Here is a 12,470-nt window from a genome sequence, read left to right on the forward strand (position 1 = left end):
ACAGACCTATACCTTAGTTAAGACAGATCTATACCTTAGTTAAGACAGACCTATACCTTAGTTAAGACAGATCTATACCTTAGTTAAGACAGACCTTAGTTAAGACAGACCTACACCTTAGTTAAGACAGACCTACACCTTAGTTAAGACAGATCTATACCTTAGTTAAGACATACCTATACCTTAGTTAAGACAGACCTATACCTTAGTTAAGACAGATCTATACCTTAGTTAAGACAGACCTATACCTTAGTTAAGACAGATCTATACCTTAGTTAAGACAGATCTATACCTTGGTTAAGACAGACCTATACCTTAGTTAAGACAGATCTATACCTTAGTTAAGACAGACCTATACCTTAGTTAAGACAGACCTTAGTTAAGACAGACCTATACCTTAGTTAAGACAGATCTATACCTTAGTTAAGACAGACCTATACCTTAGTTAAGACAGATCTATACCTTAGTTAAGACAGATCTATACCTTAGTTAAGACAGATCTATACCTTAGTTAAGACATACCTATACCTTAGTTAAGACAGACCTATACCTTAGTTAAGACAGATCTATACCTTAGTTAAGACAGACCTATACCTTAGTTAAGACAGATCTATACCTTAGTTAAGACAGACCTATACCTTAGTTAAGACAGACCTATACCTTAGTTAAGACAGACCTATACCTTAGTTAAGACAGACCTATACCTTAGTTAAGACAGACCTTAGTTAAGACAGACCTATACCTTAGTTAAGACAGATCTATACCTTAGTTAAGACAGACCTATACCTTAGTTAAGACAGACCTACACCTTAGTTAAGACAGATCTATACCTTAGTTAAGACATACCTATACCTTAGTTAAGACAGACCTATACCTTAGTTAAGACAGATCTATACCTTAGTTAAGACAGACCTATACCTTAGTTAAGACAGATCTATACCTTAGTTAAGACAGACCTATACCTTAGTTAAGACAGACCTTAGTTAAGACAGACCTATACCTTAGTTAAGACAGATCTATACCTTAGTTAAGACAGATCTATACCTTAGTTAAGACAGACCTATACCTTAGTTAAGACAGATCTATACCTTAGTTAAGACATACCTATACCTTAGTTAAGACAGACCTATACCTTAGTTAAGACAGATCTATACCTTAGTTAAGACAGACCTATACCTTAGTTAAGACAGACCTTAGTTAAGACAGACCTATACCTTAGTTAAGACAGATCTATACCTTAGTTAAGACAGACCTATACCTTAGTTAAGACAGATCTATACCTTAGTTAAGACAGACCTATACCTTAGTTAAGACAGACCTATACCTTAGTTAAGACAGACCTATACCTTAGTTAAGACAGACCTATACCTTAGTTAAGACAGATCTATACCTTAGTTAAGACAGACCTTAGTTAAGACAGACCTATACCTTAGTTAAGACAGATCTATACCTTAGTTAAGACAGACCTATACCTTAGTTAAGACAGATCTATACCTTAGTTAAGACAGACCTATACCTTAGTTAAGACAGATCTATACCTTAGTTAAGACAGACCTATACCTTAGTTAAGACAGACCTATATGGTACCTTGAGATGTGTGACGAAGTTGGATGTGATGCTCCTCTTCGCCTGAATCCTGGTGCCGCTTTACAGTTGGACTCGATCTTACCGTTCTCCCCCTCCAACACTATGTTGAAGTAATCCAGAGTGGACACCTTCGGAACTGACGCCATCGGGCTGAACAACCTTTATACTCGGAAGTAGAATCAACTTTCCAAAGACAACAATCGAGACATCTCCACTTCTTATTTCTTCTCTGAGTTGGCTAAACTCAGCCATTATAGAGTGGTGAGGAGATGTCTACTCTGTCCAGAGGTATATTCAGGGTTCACTCAAACATTGTTTTAAGCTTTTTTTAATGATATAGTACCACAGAATTAGTCATAATACCCATAAAACCTAGCAGTCAAACAAGGAAATGGTTCCAATAATTTCTCTACCATTCATTTTTCACATAGGAGATTTTAGAAACACTTAAAATAAGGGCTGTGTTTTTGTAGGCTTACCCTGGCATGACGTTTTGATAACCGTGTAAATCTCTCTCGGACAAGGTGACTTCTATCAATATATTCACCTGTATTTACCCCTCAACAATGAAATGCTAATTAGCTTCTAATGTGGCTATTGTAAAGAACAACAAATGCCATGATGATCTGGACGAGACTGCCCAATCAAGGCAAAGGTAAGAATCTCTGGATTAACTATCTAATGTTAGCTACATTTAGTAATGAATAAATTGGCTGCATTTCTATAAATTGACAATTCTGTGAATTGTCTTGTGCAAGTTTTAAATTGACACAATACCTGTTAGCAAAGGTGTCAGCTAGAGATGACATTCAGGAGCTTGCAGGGATTTGTAGTTTTGCATGATGTCTACTTAGATGCTAAAAGTAAATAAATAGGTCATTTAGCAGACGCTCTTATCCAGAGCGACTTACAAATGCTAATTAGCCTTTGAGAATCTGAGAGTAAATACAGCAGAATATATTGATAAAAGTCACCTTGTCCGAGAGAGATTTACATGGTTATCAAAACGTCATGCCAGGGTAAGCCTACAGGAAACACAGCCCTTATTTTAAGTGTTTCTAAAATTCCCTATGGGAAAAATGTATGGTGGGAAAATGATTGGAACCATTTCCGTTTGCCTGCTAGGTTTTATGGGTATTATGACACCTCCACTGTGGGGCTCTATTGACAGTGGAAGTTACAGCTGATTTTGGGATTCTATACCGATTTGCTCTCCTTAAATAAAAGTAATGTGATTTATTTGTTTCAGTCTCTGAATTGTTTGATCAACCTTTTCACCGCCAGTTCCTGATATCAGGGCATAAAACCTGAATTAACCCAGCTGGTGCAAATGTGCACCAGGCCCGAGCTGGTTTTCCCTGGCTAAACTAGCTGGCTAGCTAGTTCGTCCTCATTGTCAAAGTATTTGATCCCCTGCTGATTTTGTACGTTTGCCCACTGACAAAGAAATGATCAGTCTATAATTTTAATAGTAGGTTTATTTGAACAGTGAGAGACAGAATAACAACAAAAGAATCCAGAAAAACACATGCAAAAATGTTATAAATTGATTTGCATTTTAATGAGGGAAATAAGTATTTGACCCCCTCTCAATCAGAAAGATTTCTGGCTCCCAGGTGTCTTTTATACAGGTAACGAGCTGAGATTAGGAGCACACTCTTATAGGGAGTGCTCCTAATCTCAGTTTGTTAGCTGTATAAAAGACACCTGTCCACAGAAGCAATCAGATTCCAAACTCTCCACCATGGCCAAGACCAAAGAGCTCTCCAAGGATGTCAGGGACAAGATTGTAGACCTACACAAGGCTGGAATGGGCTACAAGACCATCGCCAAGAAGCTTGGTGAGAAGGTGACAACAGTTGGTGCGATTATTCACAAATGGAAGAAACACAAAATAATTGTCAATCTCCCTCGGCCTGGGGCTCCATGCAAGATCTCACCTTGTGGAGTTGCAATGATCATGAGAACGGTGAGGAATCAGCCCAGAACTACACGGGAGGATCTTGTCAATGATCTCAAGGCAGCTGGGACCATAGTCACCAAGAAAACAATTGGTAACACACTACGCCGTGAAGGACTGAAATCCTGCAGCGCCCGCAAGGTCCCCCTGCTCAAGAAAGCACATATACAGGCCCGTCTGAAGTTTGCCAATGAACATCTGAATGATTCAGAGGATAACTGGGTGAAAGTGTTGTGGTCAGATGAGACCAAAATCGAGCTCTTTGGCATCAACTCAACTCGCTGTGTTTGGAGGAGGAGGAATGCTGCCTATGACCCCAAGAACACCATCCCCATCGTCAAACATGGAGGTGGAAACATTATGCTTTGGGGGTGTTTTTCTGCTAAGGGGACAGGACAACTTCACCGCATCAAAGGGACGATGGACGGGGCAATGTACCGTCAAATCTTGGGTGAGAACCTCCTTCCCTCAGCCAGGGCATTAAAAATGGGTCGTGGATGGGTATTCCAGCATGACAATGACCCAAAACACACGGCCAAGGCAACAAAGGAGTGGCTCAAGAAGCACATTAAGGTCCTGGAATGGCCTAGCCAGTCTCCAGACCTTAATCCCATAGAAAATCTGTGGAGGGAGCTGAAGGTTCGAGTTGCCAAACGTCAGCCTCGAAACCTTAATGACTTGGAGAAGATCTGCAAAGAGGAGTGGGACAAAATCCCTCCTGAGATGTGTGCAAACCTGGTGGCCAACTACAAGAAACGTCTGACCTCTGTGATTGCCAACAAGGGTTTTGCCACCAAGTACTAAGTCATGTTTTGCAGAGGGGTCAAATACTTATTTCCCTCATTAAAATGCAAATCAATTTATAACATTTTTGACTTTTTTGTTGTTATTCTGTCTCTCACTGTTCAAATAAACCTACCATTAAAATTATAGACTGATCATTTCTTTGTAAGTGGGCAAACGTACAAAATCAGCAGGGGATCAAATACTTTTTTCCCTCACTGTACCTCAATGTATCTTTACCCCTGCTACCTACATGTACATATCTACCTCAACATACACTACCAGTCAAAAGTTTGGACACACCTTCTCAGTCAAGGGTTTTTCTTTATTTTTATTATTTTTTACATTGTAGAATAATAGTGAAGACATCAAAACTATGAAATAAGACATATGGAATCATGTAGTATATAAAAAAGTGTTAAACAAATCAAAATATATGTTATATTTGAGATTATTCACCTGGAATGCATTTCAATTAACAGGTGTGCCTTCTTAAAAGTGAATTTGTGGAATTTCTTTCCATCTTAATGGGTTTGAGCCAATCAGTTGTGTTGTGACAAGGTAGGGGGGTATACAGAAGATAGCCCTATTTGGTAAAAGACCACGTCCATATTATGGCAAGAACAGCTGAAATAAGCAAAGAGAAACGACAGTCCATCATTACTTTAAGACAAGAAGGTCAGTCAATCCGGAACATTTCAAGAACTTTGAAAGTTTCTTTGTGCAGTCACAAAAACCATCAAGCGCAATGATGAAACTGGCTCTCATGAGGACCGCCACAGGAATGGAAGACCCAGAGATACCTCTGCTGCAGAGGATAAATTAATTAGAGTTACCAGCCTCAGAAATTGCAGCCCAAATAAATGCTTCAGAGTTCAAGTAACGGACACATCTTAACATCAACTGTTCAGAGGGGACTGTGTGAATCAGGCCTTCATGGTCGAATTGCTGCAAAGAAACCACTACTAAAGGACACCAATAAGAAGAAGAGACTTGTTTGGGCCAAGAAACACGAGCAATGGACATTAGACCGATAGAAATGTGTCCCTTGGTCTGGAGTCCAAATTTGAGATTTTTGGTTCCAACCGCCGTGACTTTGTGAGACGCGGTGTGGGTGAACGGATGATCTCCACATGTGTATTTCCCACCGTAAAGCATGGAGGAGGAGGTGTTATGGTGTGGGGGTGCTTTGCTGGTGACACTGTCTGTGATTTATTTAGAATTCAAGGCACACTTAACCAGCATGGCTACCACAGCATTCTGCAGCGATACGCCATCCAATATGGTTTGGGCTTAGTGGGACTATCATTTGTTTTTCAACAGGACAATGACCCAACACACCTCCAGGCTGTGTAAGGGCTATTTGACCAAGAAGGAGAGTGATGGAGTGCTGCATCAGATGACCTGGCCTCCACAATCCCCCGACCTCCACCCAATTGAGATGATTTGGGATGAGTCGGACCGCAGAGTGAAGGAAAAGCAGCCAACGAGTGCTCAGCATATGTGGGAACTCCTTCAAGACTGTTGGAAAAGCATTCCAGGTGAAGCTGGTTGAGAGAATGCCAAGAGTGTGCAAAGCTGTCATCAAGACAAAGAGTGGCTATTTGAAGAATGTAAAATATATTTTGATTTGTTTAACACTTTTTTGGTTACTACATGATTCCATATGTGTTATTTCATAGTTTTGATGTCTTCACTATTATTCTACAATGTAGAAAATAGTAAAAATAAAGAAAACCCTGGAATGAGTAGGTGTGTCCAAACTATGGACTGGTCCTGTATCTTTACCCCAGCTACCTCAACGGACCTTGAGTATTTCTCTCCGTTAATACAGGCGTAATAAAGTTCACCAATTTTGTGAGAAAAAAAGTATATTTTATTATTATTTCTATATTTTGTATGTATTTATCGGGGGGGCTGCAGCCCCCCTACTTCCCACAGCTTTGCCTTTGTACAAAGGGCTCTAGACAGAATTAGTGCACTACTATACTATGTGGGAGAGAGTGGCTGTGTTCCGATTCTCTACCCTTCTGCAGAAGTGTACACTCGTTCACTCCCCCTCATGCATTTAAAAAGCATTGGAGGGGTGTAAGAGGCTTGAGTGAGTTTCCACCATATTCCTTACAGAGCCAGTGTGTCTAGTCTGTGATCTGGTCAGTCTGTCTGTCCGTCTAGTCTGTGATCAGGTCAGTCTGTCTGTCCGTCTGTCTGTCCGTCTAGTCTGTGATCAGGTCAGTCTGTCTGTCCGTCTGTCTGTCCGTCTAGTCTGTGATCAGGTCAGTCTGTCTGTCCGTCTGTCTGTCCGTCTGGTCTGGGATCTGGTCAGTCTGTCTGTCCGTCTGTCTGTCCGTCTGGTCTGGGATCTGGTCAGTCTGTCTGTCCGTCTGTCTGTCCGTCTGGTCTGTGATCAGGTCAGTCTGTCTGTCCGTCTGTCTGTCCGTCTGGTCTGGGATCTGGTCAGTCTGTCTGTCCGTCTGTCTGTCCGTCTAGTCTGTGATCTGGTCAGTCTGTCTGTCCGTCTGTTCCGGGATCTGGTCAGTCTGTCTGTCCGTCTGTTCCGGGATCTGGTCAGTCCGTCTGTCTGTCAGTCTGTCTGTCCGTCTAGTCTGTGATCTGGTCAGTCTGTCTGTCCGTCTGGTCTGGGATCTGGTCAGTCTGTCTGTCCGTCTGTTCCGGGATCTGGTCAGTCCGTCTGTCTGTCAGTCTGTCTGTCCGTCTAGTCTGTGATCTGGTCAGTCTGTCTGTCCGTCTGGTCTGGGATCTGGTCAGTCTGTCTGTCCGTCTGTCTGTCCGTCTGGTCTGGGATCTGGTCAGTCTGTCTGTCCGTCTGTCTGTCCGTCTGGTCTGTGATCAGGTCAGTCTGTCTGTCCGTCTGTCTGTCCGTCTGGTCTGGGATCTGGTCAGTCTGTCTGTCCGTCTGTTCTGGGATCTGGCTGCTGTTCTTCTGTTTAATCTGCAGCTGTAGTCTGGTGGTCAGAACGGCAGACTGGAGAGCAGCCACCTCCGCTGACAACTCTACCACTACAGGGGAGAGGAGGGGGGCGACAAGGGAGAGGGGGAGGCAGGGAGAGGGGGAGGGAGGACAAGGGAGTGAGGGGGGAGAGGGGGAGGGGAGGGGGGACAAGGGAGTGAGGGAGGCAGGGAGAGGGGGAGGGAGGACAAGGGAGAGGGGGAGGCAGGGAGAGGGGGGAGGGAGGACAAGGGAGAGGGGGAGGGGGGGCGACAAGGGAGAGGGGGAGAGGGGGAGGGGGACAAGGGAGAGGGGGAGGCAGGGAGAGGGGGAGGGAGGACAAGGGAGAGGGGAGGGGGGGGCGACAAGGGAGAGGGGGAGAGGGGGAGGGGGGACAAGGGAGAGGGGGAGGCAGGGAGAGGGGGGGCGACAAGGGAGAGGGGGAGGGGGAGAGGGGGAGGGAGGACAAGGGAGTGAGGGGGGAGAGGGGGGAGGGGCGACAAGGGAGAGGGGGGAGGCAGGGAGAGGGGAGGGAGGACAAGGGAGTGAGGGGGAGAGGGGGAGGGGGACAAGGGAGTGAGGGGGAGAGGGGGGAGGGAGGGGGGACAAGGGAGTGAGGGGGGAGAGGGGGACAAGGGGGAGGGGGAGGGGGAGGCAGGGAGAGGGGCGGAGAGGGGGACAAGGGGGAGGGGGAGGGGGGACAAGGGAGTGAGGGGGGGAGAGGGGACAAGGGACAAAACAAGAGTGAGAATAGTTTCATTTGAAGAAGAACCGTTAATCAGTTACCCTAACCCTAACCCTAATCAGTTACCCTAACCCTAACCCTTTATGATGTACAGTCGTGGTCAAAAGTTTGACACAAGAGAATGACACAAGTATTGGTCTTCACAAAGTTTGCTGCCTCAGTGTTTTTAGATATTTTTGTCAGATGTTACTATGGTATACTGAAGTATAATTACAAGCATTCCATAAGTGTCAAAGGCTTTTATTGACAATTACATTAAGTTTATGCAAAGAGTCAATATTTGCAGTGTTGACCCTTCTTTTTCAAGACCTCTGCAATCCGCCCTGGCATGCTGTCAATTAACTTCTGGGCCACATCCTGACTGATGGCAGCCCATTCTTGCATAATCAATGCTTGGAGTTTGTCAGAATTTGTGGGGTTTTGTTTGTCCACCCGCCTCTTGAGGATTGACCACAAGTTCTCAATGGGATTAAGGTCTGGGGAGTTTCCTGGCCATGGACCCAAAATGTTGATGTTTTGTTCCCCGAGCCACTTAGTTATCACTTTTGTCTTATGGCAAGGTGCTCCATCATGCTGGAAAAGGCATTGGTCGTCACCAAACCGTTCTTGGATGGTTGGGAGAAGTTGCTCTCGGAGGATGTGTTGGTACCATTCTTTATTCATGGCTGTGTTCTTAGGCAAAATTGTGAGTGAGCCCACTCCCTTGGCTGAGAAGCAACCCCACACGGATGGTCTCAGGATGCTTTACTGTTGGCATGACACAGGACTGATGGTAGCGCTCACCTTGTCTTCTCTGAACAAGCTTTTTTCTGGATGCCCCAAACAATCGGAAAGGGGATTCATCAGAGAAAATGACTTTACCCCAGTCCTCAGCAGTCCAATCCCTGTACCTTTTGCAGAATATCAGTCTGTCCCTGATGTTTTTCCTGGAGAGAAGTGGCTTCCTCGCTGCACTTCTTGACACCAGGCCATCCTCCAAAAGTATTTGCCTCACTGTGCGTGCAGATGCACTCACACCTGCCTGCTGCCATTCCTGAGCAAGCTCTGCACTGGTGGTGCCCCGATCCCGCAGCTGAATCAACTTTAGGAGACGGTCCTGGCGCTTGCTGGACTTTATTGGGCGCCCTGAAGCCTTCTTCACAACAATTGAACCCCTCAAGTTCTTGATGATCCGATAAATGGTTGATTTAGGTGCAATCTTACTAGCAGCAATATCCTTGCCTGTGAAGCCCTTTCTGTGCAAAGCAATGATGACGGAACGTGTTTCCTTGAAGGTAACCATGGTTAACAGAGGAAGAACAATGATTTCAAGCACCACCCTCCTTTTAAAGCTTCCAGTCTGTTATTCTAACTCAATCAGCATGACAGAGTGATCTCCAGCCTTGTCCTCATCAACACTCACCTGTGTTAACGAGAGAATCACTGACATGATGTCAGCTAGTCCTTTTGTGGCAGGGCTGAAATGCAGCGGAAACGTCTTTTTGGGGATTAAGCTCATTTTCATGGCAAAGAGGGACTTTGCAATTAATTGCAATTCATCTGATCACTCTTCATAACATTCTGGAGTATATGCAAATTGCCATCATAAAAACTGAGGCAGCAGACTTTGTGAAAATTAATATTTGTGTCATTCTCAAAACTTTTGACCACAACTGTACAGTTTAGCAAGTTCTAGATCACATCTACTAACAATTTAAAATCTTACTGAATGTAGTTCATGTTTCATCCATACTGGTGCAGACAGACAGTAGCCTACCCTGTTTGAATGAGGCCTGGGCCTGTTTCAGGGTCTGAGGCACCAGGATTCCAAACCACTTCAGTGGGTCCTGCTGGGGGTTGGGTTCAGGTTTGGAGGCGGGAGCCGGCTCTGTCTCTGTAGACGGCTGCTTGTTGTCACTCTGGTCCATCTCTGGAACCTCCTCCTTGGTCTTCACTCTTCTCCTCACACCTGTAGGTCCAACACACAACCAGCCAGATGAGGGGTCTAACATCATAGTATCCACAAGTTAATGATTCCAAGGCACAGCTCCTAATAATTCAATATAAACTGATTTGTCAGTGCCATAATAAGTAATGCTACAGTGCATTCGGAAAGTATTCAGACCCCTTGAATTTCTCCACATTTTGTTACGTTACAGCCTTACCAAAAAATAAATCTGCAGCATTGAAGGTCCCTAAGAACACAGTGGCCTCCATTCTTAAATGGAAGAAGTTTGGAACCACCAAGACTCTTCCTAGAGCTGGCCGCCCGGCCAAACTAAGCAATCGGGGGAGAAGGGCCTTGGTCAGGGAGGTGACCAAGAACCCGATGGTCACTCTGACAGAGCTCCAGAGTTCCTCTGTGGAGATGGGAGAACCTTCCAGAAGGACAACTATCTCTACAGCACTCCACCAATCAGGCCTTTATGGTAGAGTGGCCAGACGGAAGCCACTCCTCAGTAAAAGGCACATGACAGCCCGCTTGGAGTTTACCAAAAGGCACCTAAACGACTCTCAGACCATGAGAAACAAGATTCTCTGGTCTGATGAAACCAAGATTCAACTCTTTGGCCTGAATGCCAAGCTTCACATCTGGAGGAAACCTGGCAACATCCCTACGGTGAAGCATGGTGGTGGCAGCATCATGCTGTGATGTTTTTCAGAGGCAGGGACTAGGAGACTAGTCAGGATCGAGGGAAAGATGAACAGAGCAAAGTACAGAGAGATCCTTGATGAAAACCTGCTCCAGAGCGCTCAGGACCTCAGACTGGGGCAATGGTTCACCTTCCAACAGGACAACGACCATAAGCACACAGCCAAGACAACGCAGGAGTGGCTTCGGGACAAGTCTGAATGTCCTTGAGTGGCCCAGCCAGAGCCCGGACTTGAACCCGATCGAACATCTCTGGAGAGACCTGAAAATAACTGTGCAGCGACGCTCCCCATCCATCCTGACAGAGCTTGAGAGGATCTGCAGAGAAGAATGGGAGAAACTCCCCAAATACAGGTGTGCCAAGCTTGTAGCGTCATACCCAAGAAGACTCGAGGCTGTAATCGCTGCCAAAGGTGCTTCAACAAAGTACTGAGTAAAGGGTCTGAATACTTATGTAAATGTGATATTTCATATATTATTTTTTTAATAAATTAGCAAAAATGTCTAAAAAGCTGTTTTTGCTTCATCATTATGGGGTATTGTGTGTAGTTTGATGAAGAAAAAAAACAATGTAATCCATTTTAGATTAGCCTAAACTAGTCAGTGGTGCTCCATTACCCTCCTTGTCTTTAGGTCCAATGTCCTCCACCTGTCTCTCTTCAGGAGACTTCAGAGTCCTTCTCTTTGTCTGGAACTCAGCCTCACCACTCTCCAGAGTCCTATGATACACACACAGACATCATTATCCCAGATATATACTCTCTACTACACAGTAGATAAATAGACATGCCTTGGAAGTTTGAGTCCATTGAATGGTGAGAACTGAGTTGCATCGTATAGATGTAGCTAAGTTATAGATGGTTTATAATGTTGATACAGGCTTTGGCTAAGCGCATCTCCTTCGTACCTGGTGTGGACTGACTCGGACCTGACGTACCACTCACCTGGTGTGGACTCGAACCAGCGGTTCCATCTCACTCCCGTACTGCAGAGCAGACACCTGCTTGTTGCCCATCGAATACCTCGCTTTGGACATGGAGAACCATCCCTGTAACACACACATACATACATACACTCAGACACACATAATGTAAAGCCATAATGTAAAGCCCCTGATCGAGACATCAAAGACAGTCTAGCCCTTGAGAAATCATGTGATTTCCATCCTATAAGTTACCTGTTCAATTAGAGAGTTGAGTCTCCCTCGTTTCTCCTCCAGCAGCTCCAGCTGGTCCATAAAGACAAGAAGCTTCTTATCCAACAAGACACACTCTTCTTTCTCTGAAAGACCCATCTCCCTCCCTCTCTCTTTCTGTTTCTCTCTCCCTCTCTCTGTCTCACGCTGTCTGTTTCTCTCTCTAGCGGTCTCCGTCTCCCTCCTGCTCCCTCGGTCTCTCTCTCTCTTTCCTACCGTCTCACAGTTCGACGAGCAGAGGTCACGGCGACTATCCCAACTTAGATCTAGATAAAACACGATTAAATAGTGGTTTTCTTATAAATTAGGCGTTTGTATCACGGTTTGTTTGAATGACAGTCAGATAGCGATTGTTTATGTGGCTTCAAATGCCACTTCCGTTTTCTGGTCATGTGATCACTATTATTCTGAAAGCAGCACAAATGATAACGTCATGTTTGTATGGTAGTGAGGGAACCTTCAAAATAAAAGCCCGCATTTCAAAACATTGCAATGTGGATAACTCATTCAAAAGAGATTTAATTTTAATCATTGGTCACTTTTATTGTGCCAACAAGAAAAGGCAATAAGTCATTTTTGAAAACAAATACAAAATCTGGTAAAAATAATAATAATTAA

General features: G+C 44.5%; 1 protein-coding gene across 1 annotated transcript; it reads right to left on the minus strand.

Annotated features, from left to right (window-relative positions):
* Positions 1-7,046: 7,046 nt before the first annotated feature.
* Positions 7,047-12,258, minus strand: ccdc115 (coiled-coil domain containing 115). The gene is made up of 5 exons (XM_041857844.2): positions 11,835-12,258; positions 11,602-11,705; positions 11,276-11,376; positions 9,782-9,973; positions 7,047-7,351 (listed from the first exon to the last, which is right to left on the minus strand). Exons 1-5 carry the CDS (start codon positions 11,949-11,951, stop codon positions 7,047-7,049), a joined length of 819 nt encoding a protein of 272 aa, XP_041713778.1. The 5' UTR covers positions 11,952-12,258.
* Positions 12,259-12,470: the final 212 nt, after the last annotated feature.

This window comes from Coregonus clupeaformis, chromosome 30 (genome assembly GCF_020615455.1).
Source record: "Coregonus clupeaformis isolate EN_2021a chromosome 30, ASM2061545v1, whole genome shotgun sequence".
Classification (NCBI taxonomy): domain Eukaryota; kingdom Metazoa; phylum Chordata; class Actinopteri; order Salmoniformes; family Salmonidae; genus Coregonus; species Coregonus clupeaformis.